The sequence below is a fragment of the Hyla sarda genome, chromosome 6 (genome assembly GCF_029499605.1).
Source record: "Hyla sarda isolate aHylSar1 chromosome 6, aHylSar1.hap1, whole genome shotgun sequence".
In the NCBI taxonomy this organism is placed as follows: domain Eukaryota; kingdom Metazoa; phylum Chordata; class Amphibia; order Anura; family Hylidae; genus Hyla; species Hyla sarda.
Genome location: NC_079194.1, coordinates 177044724 through 177066867, shown reverse-complemented (window position 1 = coordinate 177066867; position 22144 = coordinate 177044724). Strand labels below are relative to the sequence as shown.

The window sequence follows — 22144 nt, the reverse complement described above, 5'->3', positions numbered from 1 at the left end:
CTTTTTGAATTCCTTTTCTGTCTGACCACAGTGCTCTCTGCTGACACCTCTGTCCATGTCAGGAACAGATCCCCATAGCAAACCTATCCTGCTCTGGACAGTTCCTGACACAGACAGAGGTGTCAGTAGAGAGCACTGTGGTTAACACTTAACTTTAATTCATTCCTTGATTTAGGGTGCGTTCACACATACAGGATCCTGCACAGATTTGATGCGCAGGATTTGTAACTGATGTTTAGAAGCTGTGCTCAGTCATTTAGTTTACAATGAAATTTGCAGCAGAAAATCCTGTGCATCAAATCTGCATATGTGTGAATGTACCCTTAAAAAGCTGCATCAGAAAACTGAACATGAGAACATTCACTCAGAGCACCTACTGCTCAAGTAGAAGCAGTCCTTCCATTAAAGGAGTTATCCACTAGAGATGAGCGAAGTTACAGTAATTCACCTCTGCATTTGGTGACTTATCCTGCATAAATTAGTTCAGCTGTCAGGTGCTCCGGTGGGCTGGAAAAGGTGGATACAGTCCTAGGAGAGAGTCTCGTTCGTGACAAATCGAATTACTGTAACTTCGCTCATCTCTATCCACCATAAGGTAACTTTGGTACGTACCTGGCAGACAGTAATGGAGATGCTTAGGAAGGATCTGCGCTTGTCTTGGGGCTAAATGCCTATGTTGTGAGATTACCATAATACCAGTTCACAAAAAGCTAGCCACAGTATTATGGTAATCTCACAACATAGGCATTTAGCCCCAAGACAAGCGCAGATCCTTCCTAAGCGAGTTTTTCTTTTGACTACAAATCCCATAATTCCATTTTCCTCCCTCCCACACATCAGCCACCCCACCCATTGAAACATAAATGAGCTGCATCCATTCAAAAGACCTGTGGTTTTCAATCAGGGTGCCTACAGCTGTTGCATTAGTTGCAGATTGATCTGTCTCCCACCAAGCGATCCCTCCACCCATTGAAGCAGACAGGCTCCCTGTCATCAGCTGCTAGTGAGTCAGGCCTCAGCCGCATTAAAACCTGGGAAAAATCTGAGAGTCATTTTGTATGCTGGTAAAAATAAATATTGGGGTGAAAATCACATAAGAATTGTGAGAAAACCATCACACACAGGTACAGACAATATATTATAAACTACACTAGCTTTAAAATACCCCTTTTAATTACATAAAAGGCTATTTGAATGGAATTTTTTTTATATATATCAACTGGCTCCAGAAAGAAACAGATTTGTAAATTACTTCTATTAAAAAATCTTAATCCTTTCAGTACTTATGAGCTTCTGAAGTTAAAGCATACCTGTCATAGTGCAAAAAAAAGAAAAAAAGTGATATGTTACTCAGGACCCAATCCCGATCATGTGCATATAATTTTTATGCATCTCGGACCTATATATACAGAGATATAAGCATTTATCTGCTGGTGAGTTACTTTTTCATTGTGCAGGCTGGAGGGGGCGTGTCAGTCTGTCTCCCTCACAGGAGCAAGCCTGGGCAGTCAGCCAATCAGTACTCTCTACTCTGTAACCCTTTCCTCTCTGGTTTTATGCTGTGTCATGTTTCAGAGGAAGATACTTGGAGCTTGGCTGCCGTAATCAGAAGACATTATGGTGAATTCATAACAGGATAAAATGTATAAATATAAGAATAGATCTTTATAAAATTAGTGCAAGGATTTTTTTTAGATAAAAGTACAGCATTTTTATGAATAAGTGTTGTTTTACCGTCTAGTAAAGCTGGATGCTAATCAGCATAGCTGTCACTATGTGTGTCATTCATCTTTCACAGACTCCTGAATGTCTGATCAACTTCTTTGTCATTCAGGAGTCCGCGAATGCAATGCAATGTTTGTAAATAACTGTGTTAGAGCAGTGTTGCTGGGAGCTGTAGTTTTACAACACCTGGAGGCATGTCCACGCATCCTTTATCTGTAGTTTTGCATACACAATAGAAATCTCCTATACTGGATACCGGTATGCTTTACGGCCGGTATCCAGTATGCTGTAAAATCTAGACTAGTCTGTCTGGCTAAAAGACAGGTGACCCCTAGTGGCGGCTATTTTGAGCTTGAATTTCAGGTGAAAATGTACATTTTTTTTTAACAGGTGTATATTGTGAAATGTCATTATAATGAGTCCTGCAATATATCAAAAGTTTTTAACAATGACAGTGCCTCTTTAAGGTTGTTCTTTTCTAAGTGCTCTCTGATGACATGTCTCTCGGGAACCACCCAGTTTAGAAGCAAATCCCCATAGCAAACCTCTTCTAAACTGGGCGGTTCCTGAGACAGGTGTCATCAGAGAGCACTTAGACAGAAAAGAATAACCTTAACTTCAGAAGCTCATAAGTACTGAAAGGATTAAGATTTTTTAATAGAAGCAATTTACAAATCTGTTTAACTTTCTGGAGCCAGTTGATATATAAAAAAAATGTTTTCCCTGGATAACCCCTTTAAAGAGTACCTGTCATGAAAAACTATACTAAACTAATTCCCATTATGTACCCTATCTACACCCTCCCCCCCCCCCCCTTTTAAACATTTTAGAGCTTTAAAAAGCTATTTCTTACCTGTCTTTCTGCTCATCTACAGTGAGCTGCCGGGAGGAGGATGTGGGCGTGCCCAAGCAGGCGCAACGTCACTGAAGCCTGCTGGGGGGAGCGCTTCCGCCCTCACATCACTGCTGTGCTCTGTGTCACGTGCCGGCTCTCCTTCCAAGGGGAGGGATCCGAGGCCACAAGACATTCACTCTCTAGGTGTTTTTCTTTTCCTTCACAGCACTAGCCTTTTCAGCTTCAAGTCTTTATCACATGACCCAGCCCGATTAGACGGCCGGCTGGCCATGTCAGGAGTGTGCCGTTCTGCGGGCACAGCGCTCGCTCCCGCCTGTGTGATTGACAGGCAGGGAGCTGCAATGACAGAGTTTGGACTCATGCCAGGCTGGCATGAGTCCGAACTCTACGGGAGACTTGTGGCCGGGACATGTAGGGAGACCCCTAGAGGTAATTTTATAGATAGCATAAAAAAGGTATAAATAAATATTTATATATTTTTTTTAAAGGAATGCAATTTAAACGTTTTTTATTAGAGGATAATAAACAACAAACATTTTTTGGGTGATAGGTACTCTTTTTAAAAGGGGATAGTTTAGCAATGAGTATGTTTCCTCAACAAGAACTGCTAGAAGGCTACTTTAGATTAAAGGGGTATTCCAGGATTTTTTTTATTTTTATTATTTGACTATGCTACAGGAGCTGTAAAGTTAGTGTAGTTCATAAAATAGTGTATGTACCTGTGTTTGATGGTGATCTAGCAATTCTTATGTGATCTTTGGCCTGATATTTTTAACAGCATACAAAAGGAGTGTAGTCTCGTTTTACCAGGTTTCAATGCGGCCCGAGACATTACATCACTAGTCAGGTGTTCAAAGTAGCTTGTCTGCCTCAATGGGTGGAGTGATCACTGGGTGGGAGAGAGATCATGCTGCAGTGAATTGTAGTTTTGCAATAGCTGGAGGCACCCTGGTTAGAAAACACTGGTCTATTGTTCACTGAAAAGCAGCAGAACTGTGCTTCAATTGGTAGGGTGTCGGAGGAAGAAAAGTGACCTCATACTTACAAACAAGGAATTCTGGGACTCGTAAGCATGTCCATTACTGTCTGGCAGGTAAATCCTAAAATCACCTTATGGTGGATAACCCCTTTAACACCTAGGAAATGTATCATTTGGTCTAATTCAGTTTTTTTTTATGTTGTGTATTTGCGTGTAATTAATCATAACATTTAATCAGGACCTGTGAATGTGTATTTTTTGCTGTCACAATTTTAACAGCCACTTGCTAGAGACAAGCAGAGAAATGGAAGATAAACTAGAGCATATTAAAATGTTTTCAAAGGTGGCATGAAATTTTTTACTAACTGTAACAACCCAAGTAATAATGTGAAGTGACACAGGGAACACAAAGAAAGGGAGGTTTAAAAAGAAATGGTATGCCAAGACAACAGCTAAAATCTATTGGTAATTAAAAATCCAACCCCTTCTCATTGCAAATTAATATCAGCTGGTTCAGTCCCAACTGATACAAAAAGGTCTTAGTGCCAAGGTGTCACACAAGACATCTCATGATTGGTAAAAGCAAAATACCTCAAGACCTTCACATCCTAATTGTTACAAAAAAACAACAACAATAGTGTTGGTTACAGGCAAATTTCTAAGCTTCCAAATGTTCCAGTGAGCACTGTTGGCGCCATAATACGGAAGTGAAAAGACAATTTCACCATATATTTGCCTTGACCAGGTGCTCCTCCCAAGATTCTAACTGAGGGGGAAAAAGTATAATCAGAAGAGTTGCCCAAGAGCCAATGACCACTTGTGGAGGGCTTCAAACAGACCTGGAAGTAGCAGGTACAAGTAATGCACTCAGTCGCCTTGGCCTGTATGCACACTCATCAGACAAGACTCCATTGCTGAATAAAAAGCATGTTGCTGCACAACATTTGGAAAGCCAGTGAAATACTATGGGGCAAATTTATCAAAACTTGTGCAGGGGGAAATTTGCCAATAGCAACCAATCAAATTTCTTCTTTCATTTTTGCAAAGGCCTTTCCAAAAAGAAATAAGCTATCTGATTGGTTGCTATGGGCAACTGGTCAACTTTTTCTCGACACAGGTTTTGATAAATCTCCCCCGAAGAGAATGTAGTGTGGTCAGATTAGCGCAAAATGGAACTGTTTGGATGCCATAAAAACACCATACTAACAATGAAGTCTGGAGGTCGGAACATCATGGCTCCTTTACGGCAAATGGTACTGGCAAACTTCACAATTTAAGGAAGAATAAATTGGCAAATTTACTGACAAATTCTTGAAAAACAGTTTGCTGCTATCTACCAGGATGATGAAGATGAAACGGAGGTGGAAATTTCAGAGACACTGATCCCAAAACACACAGCCAAGGAAACTCAAATGGTATCAAAGAAAAAATATAAAGCTGCTAGAATGGCCCAGCCAATCACCTGACTTAAATCCACTGGAAAGCTATAGAAAGAACTGAAGATCGTGATTTATAGAATAATTCGTTTTAGCTGTTTGGATATATATATATAGTAAAATTTGAAAATAATTCATAAAAAATTCTCAAAATATATGTTTAAGCATAAAAACGTGATTAAAACAATCCATTCTTTTAAACAAACACCTACATTCAATGTTTAAAGGGGTACTCCGCCCCTAGACATCTTATCCCCTATTCAAAGGATAGGGGGATGTCAGATCGCCAGGGTCCCGCTGCTGGGGACCCCCAAAATATAGCAAGCTGCACCCACCTGTAACTGCTTCCGGAAACGCTGGAGGCTCTCAGGCTAATTCCTCCAGACCACGGGGATGGAAGATAGTGACGTCACGACTCCGCCCCCCTTCAATGCAAGTCTATGGGAGGGGGCGTGACGGCCATCCCATAGACTTGCATTGAGGGGGCGGGGTGTGACGTCACACGGGGGCGGAGTCGTGACGACACGATCTTCCGTCCCGGTGGTCGGATGGAATTAGCCTGACAGCCTCCAGCGTTTCCAGAAGCAGTTACAGGTGGGTGCAGCTTGTGGCGATCTGACATCTTATCACCTATGCTTTGGATAGGGATAAGATGTCTAGGGGCGGAGTACCCCTTTAAGAAGTTTTTCAAAATACTTTTGTCCATATAATGTATGCATTGCATGTAATTTCAGTTTACCACCTTTGACTACAGATTTATTAGGCTATGCTCACACAGTTTCTTCAGCTATCTTCTGTAACAAAAAAAAAAAACCTGCAATAATTTGTCAATTGCACGGTACAAAAAGGCAGCCATAAAAACACATTTTCCAGTTACTGACTTCAATGGAACTCACCGGAAAAGCAGCTGGTAATGTACACACTGGCCCTGATTTACTAAAAGTGTTAATTTTTTTAAATACATAATTCTGATATTTTTCAGTCACATATTCACATAAAATCACAAAAAGGGATCACTGCCCTTTTTCAGCTTTATCCAGGATTGAGTCAGGTTCATTGAGTGTGTGGGTTTATTTTGGTGTAGTGCCCATATTTTGGCATTTTTTTTTTTTTGTGTATTATTCACTAGGCAGAAAAAGACAGACTTTTTAAGCAAAAGATGGCTGCAAAAAAAATGTCCATCTTTATTGAGGGGAAAAAGAGGACCAAAAACTGTGTTACCAAAGCCTTACAAAGTATTCTCTCTTTAATATTGGATTATCAAAATAACTGATGTAAGCCTGAAAAATTAAGACACACCCAGAGAAAAAGAGCTATGTGTTTATATAGGCATTTTGGTACATAGAATGCTTACATATGTTAAATGTGTTTTAGCATGAAAATACAGTTTTTTTTTTTTTTTTTTTAATAACTCAAGTACAGAGGAGAAAGGAAAAAAAAATAAATCAAAAAGCTTCTCAGCTGGAATACAAATATACAGTACAAATTGATTTATTTAAAACAGTTACAAAAAAGCACAACAAAATATAGATTAATGCTCTGGTAAAGATCAGGTAGCATAATAGAATAGAAGCACCTGCCTAAGTCTAAGGCTTTGTAGGATGCATATTAGACTATTGGTTAATCATATGTAATGTGTTCAGGGTACTGACTTGAGATGATTTATGTACCCTTTTATATAGGAAAGTAGTATGATCTATTGCACTCATAGATGACACATTGCACAAAAGTATCTGTCTAAGGGTGCGTTCACACATACAGGATCCTGCGCAGATTTGATGGGCAGGATTTGTAACTGCCGATTAGAAGCTGTGCTCACGTCATTTAGTTTACGTTGGAATCTGCAGCAGAAACTCCTGTGCATCAAATCTTCGTACGTGTGAACGTACCCTAAAGCTGTATCTGTTATTTAACACTGTAGTCTGAGGCAGGAAAACACGGTTTGCTTCTTGAAAAAAAGGCATCTTAAAAACCGAGCAATGCGTTAAGCCCCGCCCCATGCGCATTACTCCAGGTGTACTGTATGCACCTGAGCGCTGCAATTGCTTTTGAACAATATTTGCTTTGCTTCTATTATAGCATATATATATATCTTATTAAAGACATGGGTGTTCTTTAATTTATCCAGTGACTTATCTGGCCTTCTTAGAAGGAAATGTTGGGAGTATATGTAGTGTCCAGTGATGTTCAGAATGGGATCAGGTGTCTTCTAAAGAGAGTTTGGCAGTGTGAAAAGTTGTCATTAAAAAAAATAGCATACTACTACACGCCAAGTGTATTCCAGATCTGAGATCAATATATAGAATATAAGATAAAATGTCTCTGCAGGTAAAGCTTTCAGTCAGAAGTCAAGGTGCAGGAGAGCCAGGGTCCATGCTACAACAGGACGTATACCATTTATTGCACTCTGGGTGTGTTTGGGTGACCAAGGAAAGGATGTATCATGGCCATGGTGCTGGCTCAGGAGTGTCAGTTACTATTATAATTGCCCTCTAAAGTCCTGGGTGTGCAGAAACCACCACAAGAAACATATCCACAGACTGCCTGTTATTTGTGCCTGTTCAACAGACATATCTGGAAGCTTGAAATCCCAGGAAGACACTTACCAAAATAACCTTTTATTCATTCTCCTCAAAACAGTCACCCTATCTAAAACATTTTTGCTGTTCCCTATACTTAACACACCAGCAACAATGCATGTAAATGCACAATATGTATGTATAAAATATGGTACAATAGGGTTTAAATGATTACCAAGAAAATAGAAGATTTTGTCACTAGAGAATGAGCAGTGTCATGTACTAGACATTACCCTCCCACATCATTCCTCCAGCAGCAGGGACCCCAGCCACAACATAAAATGATTATCCCTGTACTCAAACTGTGCAAATTTAATATGTTTGCAGAGATTCATATACTACTTCCCTGCATTTGACCGACCCTCAATGGACAGCTTCACCTCTTGAGGAATGAAAGAATGGCGTGAAGGTGAGGGTCGGGTTTCTGTACTCTGTCCGCTAAATCTTTGGACTCCTGGGCTTGACCAGCTTGACAGAGCTGAGGGAAGAGGACATGTGGTCTGGGCCAGGGAAATCTGAACCAAACCATCTTTCTGAAGCTGATTTTGCTTATCGCTCTCTCTTCCGGACACCAATGGGCACTCCCTAGATTGCAGAGCCTGATGTGTGGAAGTGCTGCTTGTAGGCGATGCACCGTTCTTGGATATACTCTGCAAACTTATCGATATACAGACATCTCCCACTTGAAGCCGGTGGCAAGGAAGTGCAAAAAGCTGAGCAGTCTGTGAAGGGTTGCATGAAGACCAGCCTTGTCCATAGACAAAAAATGGGTGTTCAGGAGGGACATCAAGACAAACTTTACTTTGCTGCTCTCCAACTACAAAATGTAGAGTCACAAATCCTGGCCACTGGCTCTCCTGGATATCCACCACTGTGCTGGAATCAATTTTAAGGCCACCACTGACTTCTGCGCTCCGCACAAAATCCTGGGTCTGTAGGTCTTCTACCCTCTTCAGTTCACCAGTGGCAAGTTGGATAATGGCCCCTTTCATGAAGTGTGAAGGTAAAGTAGTGGAATGAGGAGGCTGTTGAGGACCGGTGGGTGAAGAATCTCTGCCACGACTATGCACTTCTGGAGATCTGGTCTCTTGGGTTTTTGGGACATGTTGTGGAACTGTTGAAGACAATCTCTCAGCAGAACAAAGTGTTCCCTGTGTTGACTCACCATTCGATATAAGTGCATTTTTCTCTGTATATTTAAGAGGATGCTGTACACCATACACACCTCGAAGATCTCCTCTTTGTGGACTTGTAAGATTACTCATTCCCCTTTTTGAATCCTGCTTAATGTCATTGGAGAGATTTAAAGGACTCATCCGCTGTTTTCTCTGAACTGAAGGTGAACAGTATTCTTGTGAAACCATTCCTCCAACAACTCTCTGTACTTCTAGGTCTGTATCAGGAGTGCTTCTATGGGTCATCAGAGCTACCTCTGTCCTCTGTGAAGCATGGCCAGAGTATGTATCACAGTCCAGCAGATTGTTGCTTTGACCTCTTGTCATTTCTTCATCAGAATTCTGAATATACTGTTCTATGACCTGGCTCCCTCTTCTGTTGGAGGCACAGTCAGATCCCCTCTGGGACCCATTAATAGAAGCTATCAAAGTTTCTTTGTTGCTGGGGGAAGCTAAATTATGTTCTGTATTAGGTGGGCATGCCAGGAGCATTTCATGTACAGGATACCCTGCTGACATTTGAGAAGAATGCTGATAAAACACAGGAACTCTTCCCTTTGTAACATCAACTGGTACCACGCCCATAAGAACAGAGGGAGATTGTGCTGTGGTAACTTTACAGAAAGTTTGAGGAGATGGAGGCTGTGGAGGAGGGGTGACTCCTTCAGTCAGGATAGAATTATATGGCACATAATGGGGTACATGAGAAGTAGCCAATGTGGCAGGTGGAGATATTACAGCGCGCTGAAGGAAGCCTGGAGGAACAGCATATGGAACAGCATAAGGTGACCCTAGAAACTGCACTGATGTGTGAGATATAGGTGCATAATGGATTGGTGGATAAGTAATTCCTGGGTGTTGAATCAATGGTGATGCTACATTAAAGGATGGCGGAAGGGACCCCATGTTCACCACTTGGTGGAGGCCTGGTGGGGAGAAGGTTGGGGGCACAGACAGTTTGTACAAGTTTCCATATTGATCCACTGTGACAGCCTCAGTCCCTTCCCCAGCCACTTCATACCTCACCCCATGGCCTTGTCCTGAAGCAACCAATACTCCTCTGGGCCAGGTTGAGGTCTCATTAGCAGAGCTTTCATTATTAGAGGAGTTATCCACCTTGGGCGGTTGCTCCTCTATGTTTATCGTACTCTGAGCCAGATCCCGTTTCTTTGGTGGAAGACATTCCTGGCTCCGTTCGTGTGCAGGCTTCATGGTGCTTCCTGCTTTTAATGGGGCCTCTATGACTTTTGGTTAGCTTCATGGGTGTCTGGCAGCAAGTGATGACACCACATGTATTCTGTCGGCATCTTGTTGGTCTATGAGCTGCAGGAGAAAAGAAAGCTGTTAGACTGAGACAATTCGGTGACAAACCATGGAGACAATGTAAACTAGTGGTGGAATGTGCAATGGTATGGATGGCAATAGGACAAAAATGGGTTGTCAAAACTAAATGCTATAGACACAGTTGCAGACATTATTTATTTATTATATTTTATACATATATTCCCAAACTGTTTGAATAAAACAGTGGACAATTTCTACCCTGTAGCTAGGATGTCTTACCGTAGAATATACAAGCCGCTAGATGTCATTCAGTGCTCAATCCATGAGACTCTCAGGCCCTTTTCACATAATAGTTTTCTTTTATGTTTATGGAATCCATCACAGGCCTCCGTTAAATAAATAAGTCAGAAGAATTTCCAGGCATATACATGAAACAGAAGCCATTAAAAAGGTGTTGTCCAGGAAAAAGAATAATTTGGTCTCAGGCCAGGGTTTTGTATAAAAATAATAAACAAGCCATACTCCCCTCCTCCAGTCCCTCACAGCTGCCGCACCAATGCTTTCGGTCTTTTGCTTATTCTGGGTTGTATGCAGTCCCATTCAAATAAGAGCGGCCCACTGAGTGAGTCAGTGACTGTGCTGGGACACCACTATGGCCACCGACTGGCTGAGTGGGAGGTCCTTGGGGGAAGGGACGGCACACAACTTAGAATAAGTGGATATAAGCAGAGGACTGTGAGTGTTGGTAAGGCAGCTGAAGGGGACCAAAGGAGTAGAGTATGGTGTGCATTATTTTTGTACAATCCCCAACCCCAAAGCAGATTTAGCTTTTGCCCAGACAACCCGTTTAATGTGAGGTGAACAGTCTGCAGCCCCTCTCAACGTTTTTCTAAACAGTATATCTACTTTTACATTGCAGTATTCTGCATCAGGATTTGTAAGCAAAAGCAAAGAGCAGTCCAAAATGAAATAAGTGCCAATCTTTCCATTGGAGTTTTTCTTTCTGTAGGTTTCACTACTGCTTTTGGTTTACCAATATTGATCTAAAATACTTACTAAAATATTGCCATGTTAAAGTGGCTAAGATGTCATCTTTACAAGTGAGTAATATAAACTTTGGTTGTAAATGTCAGTATAAAGTTTCAGGGAACAGAGAGAGGAACTGCAGACTGAGCTGTTAGAGAGCTGTAAATATGTTTTATTTATAAAAAATAAAAAATAAAAATGTAATATAACTATATATATGAAAGATCCATAGAAGAAGAAGCGGCACTCCAATAGTGATAATGTGGATTTATTCACCCATTAAGGTCAAAGAGGTGCTACGTTTCAGTCTGCACAATGAGACCTTTTTCAAGTCTCATTGTGCAGACTGAAACGTAGCACCTCTTTGACTTCATGGGTGAATAAATCCACATTATCACTATTGGAGTGCCGCTTCTTCTTCTATGGATCTTCTAGTCGTGGGATATTGAGTCACATCCGTAGGAGCAGAGCACCCACGTGGACCCAGAGTACCTATCACAGTGCCGGTACCTTCCCAGAAACTATATATTATATAAAATATATATATATATATATATATATATATATATATATATATATATATATATATATATATATATATATATTGCAATAAAATAAATGTCTTATTACTAATGCTGTGGAGGGGTGAAATTCGGCCAATACTTCTATAGTCAGGTCCATAAATATTGGAACATCAACACAATTCTAACATGCTCAGCTCTTTACACCACCACAAAGGATTTGAAATAAAATGAACAAGATGTGCTTTAACCCCTTGGGGATGGAGGGTTTTCCAGTTTTTGCACTTTCATTTTTTTCTCCTTACCTTTTAAAAATCATAACACTCAATTTTGCAGCTAAAAATCCATATATCTTATTTTTTGCGCCACCAGTTCTACTTTGTAATGATATCAGTCATTTTACCAAAAAATCTACAGCGAAACGGAAAAAAAAAAAAATCATTGTGCGACAAAATTGAAGAAAAAAAAGCCATTTTGTAAATTTTGGGGGCTTACTTTACTACGCAGTACATTTTTCGGTGAAAATTACACCTTATCTTTATTCTGTAGGCCCATATGGTTAAAATGATACCCAACTTATATAGGATTGATTTTGTTGTACTTCTGGAAAAAATCATAACTACATGCAGGAAAATTTATACAGTTAAAATTGTCATCTTCTGACCCCCATAACTTTTTTTATTTTTCTGCGTATGTGGCGGTATGAGGGCTCATTTTTTGCGCAGTGATCTGAAGTTTTTAGCGGTACCATTTACGCATTGATCAGACTTTTTGATCACTCTTTATGATATAAAAAGTGACCAAAAATACGCTATTTTTGGGACTTTGGAATTTTTTTTGCACATACGCCATTTACCGTACGGTTTAACGATATATTTTTATAATTCAAACATTTCCACACACGGTGATACCACATGTTTATTTTTATTTACACAGTTTTTTTTCAATTGGGAAAAGGGGGGTGATTCAAACTTTTATTAGGGATCTTTATTCACTTTTTCCCCCCCTTTTTTTTTTTGCAGTGTTATAGCTCCCATAGGTGGCTATAACACTGCACACACTGATCTTTTACATTGTTCAATGGTTTCTCATAGGAAACCATTGATCAATGATTCTGCCGCTTGACTGCTCATGCACTGAGCAGTCATTCGGCGATCGGACAGAGAGGAGGCAGGTAGGGACCCTCCAGCTGTCCTGTAAGCTGTTCGGGCTGCGGCGATTTAACCGCAGCGATCCCAAACAGCCCCCTGAGCTAACCGGCAAAGCTTTACTTTCACTTTAGACAACTTTGAACGCCGCATCTAAAGGGTTAATAGCGCGTGGCTCCGCGATCAATGCCGCGCGCTATTAGCCACGGGTCCTGGCCGTTGTTAGACCCGACCCGCTATGACGCGGGGCCATGCCGTGGCCCCGTGTTATAGACAGGGAGCGGGCTGAGGGTGTATAGGTACGCTCTCCGTCCCCAAGGAGTTAACTGCAGACTGTCAGCTTTAATTTGAGGGCATTTACATCCAACTCAGGTGAACGGTGTAGGAATTACAACAGTTTGCATGTGTCTCCCACTTGTTAAGGGACCAAAAGTAATGGAACAATTTGCTTCTCAGCTGTTCCATGGCCAGGTGTGTGTTATTCCCCCATTATATCCCAATAACAATGAGCAGATAAAAGGTCCAGAGCTCATTTCAAGTGTGCTACCCCCCCCCCCCCCTTCACAACAGTTGGCCAGATGAAGAACACTCTCCAGGAGGTAGGCGTATGTGTGTCAAAGTCAACAATCAAGTAAAGACTTCCCCAGAGTGAATACAGAGGGTTCACCACAAGATGTAAACCATTGGTGAGCCTCAAAAACAGGAAGGCCAGATTAGAGTTTGCCAAGTGACATCTAAAAAAGCTTTCAGAGTTGTGGAACATCCTATGGACAGATGAGCCCAAGATCCACTCTACCAGAGTGATGGGAAGAGAAGAGTATGGAGAAGGAAAGGAACATGATCCTAATCATATCACCTCATCAGTGAAGCATGGTGGTGGTAGTATCATGGCATAGTGGGCCTGTATGGCTGCCAATGGAACTGGTTCTTTTATATTTATTGATGATGTGACTGCTGACAAAAGCAGCAGGATGAATTCTGAAGTGTTTCGAGCAATATTATCTGCTCATGTGCAGCAAAATGCTTCAGAACTCATTGGACGGCGCTTCACAGTGCAGATGGACAATGACCCAAAGCATACTGCAAAAACAACCAAAGAATTTTTTAAGGGAAAGAAGTGGAATGTTATGAAATGGCCAAGTCAATCACCTGACCTGAATCCGATTGGGCATGCATTTCACTTGCTGAAGACAAAACTGAAATGAAAATGCCCCAAGAACAAGCAGGAACTGAAGAAAGTTGCAGTAGAGGCCTGGCAGAGCATCACCAGGGATGAACCCCAGCAATAGCTGGTGATATATATGTGTTCCAGACTTCAGGCTGTAATTGACTTCAAAAGATTTGCAGTATTAAAAAGTGAAAGTTTGAATTAGGATTATTATTCTGTCCCATTACTTTTGGTCCCTTAACAAGTGGGAGGCACACATGCAAACTGTTGTCATTCCTACATTGTTCACCTGATTTGTATGTAAATATCCTCAAATTAAAGCTGACCGTCTGCAGTTAAAGTTAAATCTTGTTCGTTTTATTTCAAATCCATTGTGGTGGTGTATAGAGCCAAAAAATGTTAGAATTGTGTAAATGTCCCAAAATTTATGGACCTGACTGTATATACACTTTATCATTAGAATCCTAAATTCCCTGTTCACTAATTCGTATTGAAACAAATTTTATTATGTGTCTTTATATAAATCAAAAACCTCAACCCACTGGTCTCATCAGTGTACATAGAACCAAATTCTCATTAAAGCATGCCTCTGCATGCAGCATGATATCTGTATGAGGGTGTTGTGCCGCAGTCCACATACACCACTTCTGAACACACCTGGACCATGCAGGTGATTATTAAAATCTAACACAATCCCCACCCCTTTACTGCATGCAGAGGCGTGCTTTAATGAAAACATTTTTCTTTGCAGAAAAAGGGAGTGGAGTCTCATCAACACAACTGGTGATACAACTGTCTAGACTGCAGCAGCTGAGACTCATAAGTAGGTTGGGGGTCAGTTCATATCACATGCAGTTTTGATTCAAGTTTCTTATTCAAAGTTTATTTATATATTATTTTTGTTAACAGCATATGGGTACGTTCACACTATGTAATTCCCGCTGAATTACGCATGATTAACTTTAACATCAGTGTGAATGACAATTCCGCCTCTAAAATTGTTTAGCACAAAGGAGGAACATGTTCATTGTTTTCACGGAAGTTGCAGGGGTGCGCGGTCCCTACCGCCAAATAATTTTGCCGGCGGCTGCCAGACTGAATCTCCGCTTGCTGTATTCAGTAAGCGGAGATTCAGCATCAATTGCCCAGTGTGAATGCACCCTATCACTTTGGTGTAGTGGTGGATACTTATTGATATACCATGCAAGGGAGCACCCCTTCAGGTGATTTTTCATGGTTTTCTAAATGTATGGGAAAAAACAAACAAACAATGTATTGTATTTTATTTGTAAACTGTGCAACTGCAGTAAAATAGTGCTATTTTCCTGTGATTTCTGGATTTCCTAGCAAAAATGGGTGTGGAGTGAAAGGGTCTGTGACAATCCAGAAGAGATCTGATAGGTAATGGTGTCATCCTATAGTTTACAAAAAGTCAGTTAACCCTGGACAAACTATTTCCTCTAACATGTCAAACACTGGGTTTTTCTGTGGGTCAGGCTGTTGATTACATGACCCAGTTACAGTAATAAAACATATGGATGCAGCTCTGCTGGAATAAAACAGAAGGCACTACAGTACTGTCAGTGTGTGTGATATGGACAAAAACAGGAGTGTTTCTTTAATAGAAAAATCAATATCTTCAGACAGAAACCGAACCCTTCATCTCTGAGCCCTTAAAGGAAATCTACAGCAAATTACATTTATCCCCTATCCACAGGAAAGTGGATAAGTGTCTGATTGCAAGGTGGGGAGGAAACGCTGGAGTGTATTCCGCTGCAGTTGTCCTTTAAGAGTGACACTTACCAAATAGTTACTTCAAGAATGTAAAAGCACAAGAGAATAGTGCGCAAGGAATGTGTCATTAAAAATTACCTATTGTTTAGATCAAGTTTTTATGTTAACCTTATTTTTTAAGAACTTTTTTATTCATTTTACTACCAATATTTTAGAAAAATCCTGAAACTTGCAATTGTTATAGTGGCCACTAGGCCTAAAACTAGGTGGGGACCTCCTGTACTGTACAGATCATTTCTGAATAATGCCTTTCTTCACAGAACAAGTACAATGAAAAGGTACCAACAGTAAAGAGATAATACTGAATCCACCCACAATAAAAGAAGAGATCAGCCTTCCCCTCCCTATAGAATAACCTCTCAAAAAGGTCACATTTCTAATGCATGTAAATGGGACACTTCCGGTCTATTGTCCATGGGTCCTGCGGTAAAGCATCTATCTAAATGCTGTTAAAAACAGCTCAAGCAAGATGGCAGCCCTCATAAAATTGTACACAAAAATGGAACAAAAAATACAAGATTAGAAAAAAAGAACAGGTTTCAGCATCTGTCTCTAGTTAGGAAAGAAAAAATGGTGAGTTATACTCACCGATAATTCCTTTCCTGGAAGTCTCCACGACAGCACCTGAGATTAACTCCTCCTCCTGATTGGAACAGGGGAAAAAAAAAAAGGTTAAATTCTCCACCCCTTCCTGTCCACAACAGTGTATTTACAAAGAACCCTGAAGGAAAGGGGAAAAAAAAGTGCATAAGAACACCACAACAAAAGAAGAAAACTAAAGGGTGGGGTATATGGGTGCTGTCGTGGAGACTTCCAGGAAAATAATTATCGGTGAGTATAATTCACCATTTCCCCTTCCGTCTCCATGACAGCACCCCTAAGAAATACCAAATAATTTTCTTAGGGAGGGACTATAGCTCTGAGAACTTTACGTCCAAAGGCCATATCCTCATTAGACAAAACATCAACTCTATAATGTTTGGAAAAAGTATAAAATGCTTTTCCAAGTTGCAGCTTTACAAATTTGCTCTACAAAAGCTCCAGCTCTCTCTGCCCATGAAGTGGATATTGCTCTGGTCGAATGGTCTTTCATCTGAAGAGGTGGCGATTTACCTCTAGCCACATAAGCTGAAATTTCGGTTTTAATCCATCTGGCTATGGAACTTCTAGAGGCTTTTTTTTACTGCTATTAGGACCAGCAAACTAAACAGATTGTCCTCTTTTCCCCACTGACTAGTTCTTTCAATATATTGGAGAACAGCTCTTCTAAAATCCAGAAGACTATATGTTCTTTCCAGGTCATTTTTAGGATTAGAGCAGAAGGATGGAATTACGATATCCCGTGATCTATGAAAAGCAGATACAACTTTAGGTTAAAAATATTGATCAAGTTTAAAAATAATTTTGTCATCCAAAATTCTAATATAAGGCTCCTGAATTTGACAGAAAAGGCCTGAATTTCCCCAACTCTTCTAGCTGTAGTGATGGTGACTAAAATTAATTGTTTCAAGAGTCAGGAATTTATCTGAAAACAGAATCCAGGGGTTCAAAGAGATCCAGAGGAAGGGCCCCTAAGACCGTATTTAAAAATTCCACTGAGGACAGAGATTGAAAGTTTTAGGTCTGAGTCTACTAGTAGCCTTAAAGGGGTACTACCGTGCTGACAACTTATCCCCTATCTATAGGATAGGGGATAAGTTGCCCGATCGCGTGGGGTCCCGCCGCTGGGGACCCCCGCGATCTTGCACGCAGCACCCCTCTCTCATCAGGCCCCGCTCCAGGTCTGATGACTGCCGATCACGGGATCGGAGTATCGTGACGTCACGGCTCCACTCCCATGTGACGTCAGACTCCGCCCCTTCAGTGTAAGTCTATGGCAGGGGGAGAGACAGCTGTCTCGCCCCCTGCCATAGACTTGCATTGAGGGGCGGAGCGTGACGTCACACGGGGGCGTAGCTGTGACATCACGATCACCGGCCCAGTCATCAGACCCGGATTGGATGTTCGCTCCGGGGCCTGATGAGAGCGGGGAGCTGCGTGCGAGATCGCGGGGGTCCCCAGCGGCGGGACCCGGCGCGATCAGGCAACTTATGTTATCAGCTAGTTTAACCTGATAGAGAGCACTCAGGACAGAAACTTGTACTGTAAGGGTACTAGGGGAAAGATCTAAATGAAATCCCTGCTGAAGGAATTCTAAAATTTTAGGAATGACCAGAGTGTAATTGGAAAAAGAATCCCCACACCAAGAGATACATTTCCCCCAAATCTTAGCATAGATTCTAGAGGTAGTATCTTTATGGCTAGATAGAAGCGTATTCACTACCTTTTCAGAGAAACCTTCCTTCAGCAAATGGACTTTTCAATCTCCATGCTGTCAAGCTGAGGCTTTGAAATTATCCCTGGAACAGAAGATCCTTTTGAGAAGGAAGCCTGATGGGCTCCTCTATACTCAGAGTTCTCAAAAGGGAAAACCAGCCCCTCTTTGGCCAGTAAAGAGAATTAGAATGCAATGGCAGTTCATTAGCTTTTGAAGGACCCGAGAGATCAGAGACAGGGGAGGAAATGCATAACCTATTCTGAAGGTCCAATCCTTGGATTGAGGGAATAGAATAGATCCACTTTGTGATTTCTCCTGGTTGCAAAGAGGTCCACTTGAACTCCCCATTTTTCTGTAATCATTCTGAACGTACAAGGAGCTAGAGACCATTCTACTGGGTCTATTAAGTGTCTGCTCAGGAAGTCCGCTTCCAGGTTCCAGGCACCCTTGAGGTGAACTGATGAGATGGAAAGCACTTTGTTTTCTGCCCAAGAAAATATTTGATGTGATTGATATTGATTGAAGGGCAGTGTGTCTTGGAGCTCCCTGATGTCTTAGAAAGGCTAAAGGCTCCCTGTGATGATTTTTGCAATTATGCTCCAACTCCTAGAGTGTCATCCATATGGCCAGTAGTTCTCTGAAATTTGGGGATACCACCTTCCTTGGACTGTTTGACTTTCTGAGTGAGTGCCCCCATCCCCACACAATGGCATCTGTCGTTATTAGTAACGAGTTAGTCTGAAACCAGCTTACTCCTCTTTCCAGATTTTTTATGGAAAACCACCACTTTAGCTGGGTTTTTACTTGATTGGGAATAACTACTCTTTTGTCTAAAGTCTTTTGAGACTTGTTCCAAATGGATAGAATCCACTTTTATAGAGGCCTGGAGTGAATCTGAGCCCAGGCTACTGATTGTATGCACAATGTCATATAGCCCAGAGTGGACATTGCTGTCCTGATTGAACATGAGCGAAGGGTTAGGAACCGGGAGATGAAGGGCACAAAGCATTGCCCTCTTGGAATCTGGAAGAAAAGAGGTCTGAATTATCGAATCAAAGATGGTACCCAGGAAGATCTTTCTTTGACTGAGAAGAAGAAGGTCTGACTTGAGGGGCAGATGACAGGCCGAATAGAAGACAAACACACTGACAGTTGCCAACACTGGACCCCCATCGGATGGCAAACCTCAAATATTTTTGGGAATTTAAATGGATGGGAATGTGATAATATGCATCACGCAGATCGACTGTCGCCCTCATCGCCCCCTCCTTTATCAACTGAACCGCAGATTTTACTATTTCCATTTTTAATTTTCTGTAAACCACAAATTTTTTCAAGGGTTTCATATTTATAATTGTATGATACTTCTTCGGTTTGGAAACTAGAAACAGGGAACAATAATGACCTAGGCCTCTCTGAGGGAGAGGAACCTACTGGATAGTCCCCAGGCTGAGAAGGTCCTGAACAACCTTGAGAACCGGGGAACATACTTTGGGGGAGGAGGTGATGACAATTTGATCTGGAAGTCCTGGGATATGACTTCTATCCAACGATTGGGAATCAGGGACTCCCAGACTGGGGCAAAATGAGAAAGCCTTGCCCCCACTGACTTGGCATCACTGTTTAGGGTTGGAAGAAGACTGACTGAAGTTAGTAAGGAGATTTCTTCCCCTACCCTTTCCTGTATGACCAACGGCCTGATTTCCCTTGACCTCCTCTGGAAGGCTGATCTGGCTGACCGAAAAGGATATTTTTTAGGTTGAATCTTATCTAAGGGTAATCATTTTTTCTTGTCTGCTAATTTCTCTAATATTGGAGTCAAGATATGGACCAAATAAAAAACGGACCATGAAACGGAAGAGAACAGAGTTTACTCTTAGATGTCATGTCTCCCGACCAAGATCTTAACTGTAGTACACACCTAGTGGTATTAGACAAAACAGCAGTACGAGGGGCTGGTTTTACAGATTCAGCAGAGGCATCAGACAAAAAATTTGAAGCCATTTTAAGTAGAGGCAGGGATTCCAAGACTGAAGATGGAATTCCAGTTGATCTAACCAGACTCCTAGAGTTCTGGCCACACAAGCAGAGGTTATACTGGGTCTTGATAAAGATGCAGCAGCCTCCCAGGTCTTTTTTTTTTAACAAACTCTCTACCTTTCTATCCATAGGATATTTTGGTTGTGTGGCATCCTCAAAAGGCCAAGAGGTACGTTTGGCTACCTTAGTAACTGGGACATCAATTAAAAGTATGGTATCCCAAGTGCTAGAGTCAGTATCATTGAAGGGGTAGCACCTTTTCAGACCTTTTAGGTATAAAAGAATTATTTTCTGGTTTTGTCCATTCATCCTTAATAATTTTTATGTATATTAGCATGAACAGGGAAAGTACAGGAAAAGTACAGGTCTTTCTGTCTACTATCATCAGAATTACATATAAAATTCTTAAGTGAACAATCTTCCTCTTCATGAGGATTTTCTACACATTCCCCTTCTTCCAATTCTGGAGACACACTTTCTTCAGAGTCAGAAAAAGACACCATCTTAGCCTTTTTAACAGCTGAGACATTAACCGAAGCAGTAGATGCCACAGGGGTAGGAGGTGGAGTAAATGAAGCTAAAGCAGAGTATCTCCGAATGGATCATGGATTTAATTTCTTGCATAAGGGTGGGAGAATCATCGTTAACCACAGATGCAATATATGCTTTACATAAAAAGAGTACACAGAGTCTGCATAAAAATCTTTAACACAAACACTTTTTGGATTTAGTTCTCTGCTTCGGTTTAACCGAAGAACCTGTAGAATCCTTGTCTCCCTGAAAATACAAGGAAGAGAAGGATAAAACACCAAGCAATCGAAGATAGGCCAGGGTAAAAAAAAAACCTTAGGCCCTCAGTACTCACAGATCCAGGGACCGCTGGAGGATCTGGAATGTTTGCATGTGAGCTCATGATGCAGCCTGGGAAGATCCAACGCTAGAATCAAGTAGAGCAGCTTCCATACAGGAGAGGGGCACTTTATAGAAAAGGCCTGTCTCCTGAATCAAATTTGCCGCCGTAGAAGTGGCGGAAGTGACGTCAGACACCAGCGTTCTGGCAGGAAGGAGAAATTACTTCACTCTCTCCAGCAGAAGTGACGTCATTCTGACCCATGTCTGTGTAGCCAGTAGGGATCGACCGATTATCGGTTTGGCCGATATTATCGTCCGATAATCGCGATTTTGGACATTATCGGTATCGGCAATTACCTTGCTGATATGCCGATAATGCCCCGCCCCCCCCCCCCCCATTGCCTCCCCCCATCCCCGGTGTTATAATTACCTGTTCCCGGGGGTCCGCGATCCTTATGGCCCCTGCGCTGTTGCTGTGCACTGCACTGCGTAATGACAAGTCACGTACCCATCAGTACGCACAGTGACAGCGCAGGACGCCGACGGAGCCAGAAGCATCGCGGACCCCCGGGAACAGGTAATTATGACACCGGGGATGGGGGGAGGGGGAGGCAATGGGGCAGCGGCAGTATGTGGGCAGAGGATGGGGGGGGGGGGAGGCGATGGGGCAGCGGCGGCATGTGGCCAGGGGAGGGGGGGAGGCAATGGGGCAGAGGCGGCGGTATGTGGGCAGAGGATGGGGGGGGGGGGGGGGGGAGGCGATGGGGCAACTCTGGTGGTTAGACCCAGGACAGGCAGGGTGAGAGAAGCGGGCGGCGGCGGTCTCTGGCCCCGCAAAAGCTGCTGCAGTTCATTGATTTAAAGCGCCCACTTTAAAACATTGATCTGCAACGGCTTCTGCCCCGCCGGGGGGTGTTGAAATAGCCGATAACTTATACCGATATCGGTATAAGTTATCGGCTTGAAAGGTGACAGATTATCGGTATCGGCCCTAAAAAATCTATAACGGTTGATCCCTAGTAGCCAGGCCGCGTCGGAGGAAGCCGGGACCGCCGACAACCATCAGCCAGAAGGAGGACCTCTTGCAGCGATCCAGCACCCTCTGTACTCCCGGAGCGGATGCTGGAGAAACGTACCGGAATGACAGGAGAAAAATGACAGGAGGTGCTATTCCCAGTACCAAGAGTCTACCAGGCCCCCGTAAGGTCCTTCTTTTCCGCAGGAGACATAGTCCCTCACACCTC

At 42.1% G+C, this 22144-nt stretch overlaps 1 protein-coding gene across 3 annotated transcripts in view; it reads right to left on the bottom strand.

Moving 5' to 3' along the window:
• Positions 1 to 6208: 6208 nt before the first annotated feature.
• The window catches only part of ATXN1L (ataxin 1 like), a 29387-nt gene continuing 13451 nt past the window's right edge, over positions 6209 to 22144 (bottom strand). The window contains exons 2-3 of one of the 3 annotated variants that reach the window (XM_056525870.1): positions 16280 to 16334; positions 6209 to 10073 (exon numbers count right to left, since the gene is read on the bottom strand). In XM_056525870.1, the coding sequence (XP_056381845.1) occupies positions 7914 to 9962 (2049 nt within the window). In that variant the 5' untranslated portion in view covers positions 9963 to 10073; positions 16280 to 16334 and the 3' untranslated portion in view covers positions 6209 to 7913. The remainder of the gene's footprint in view (positions 10074 to 16279; positions 16335 to 22144) is intronic. The other 2 variants (XM_056525871.1, XM_056525869.1) reach the window with 2 other exon arrangements.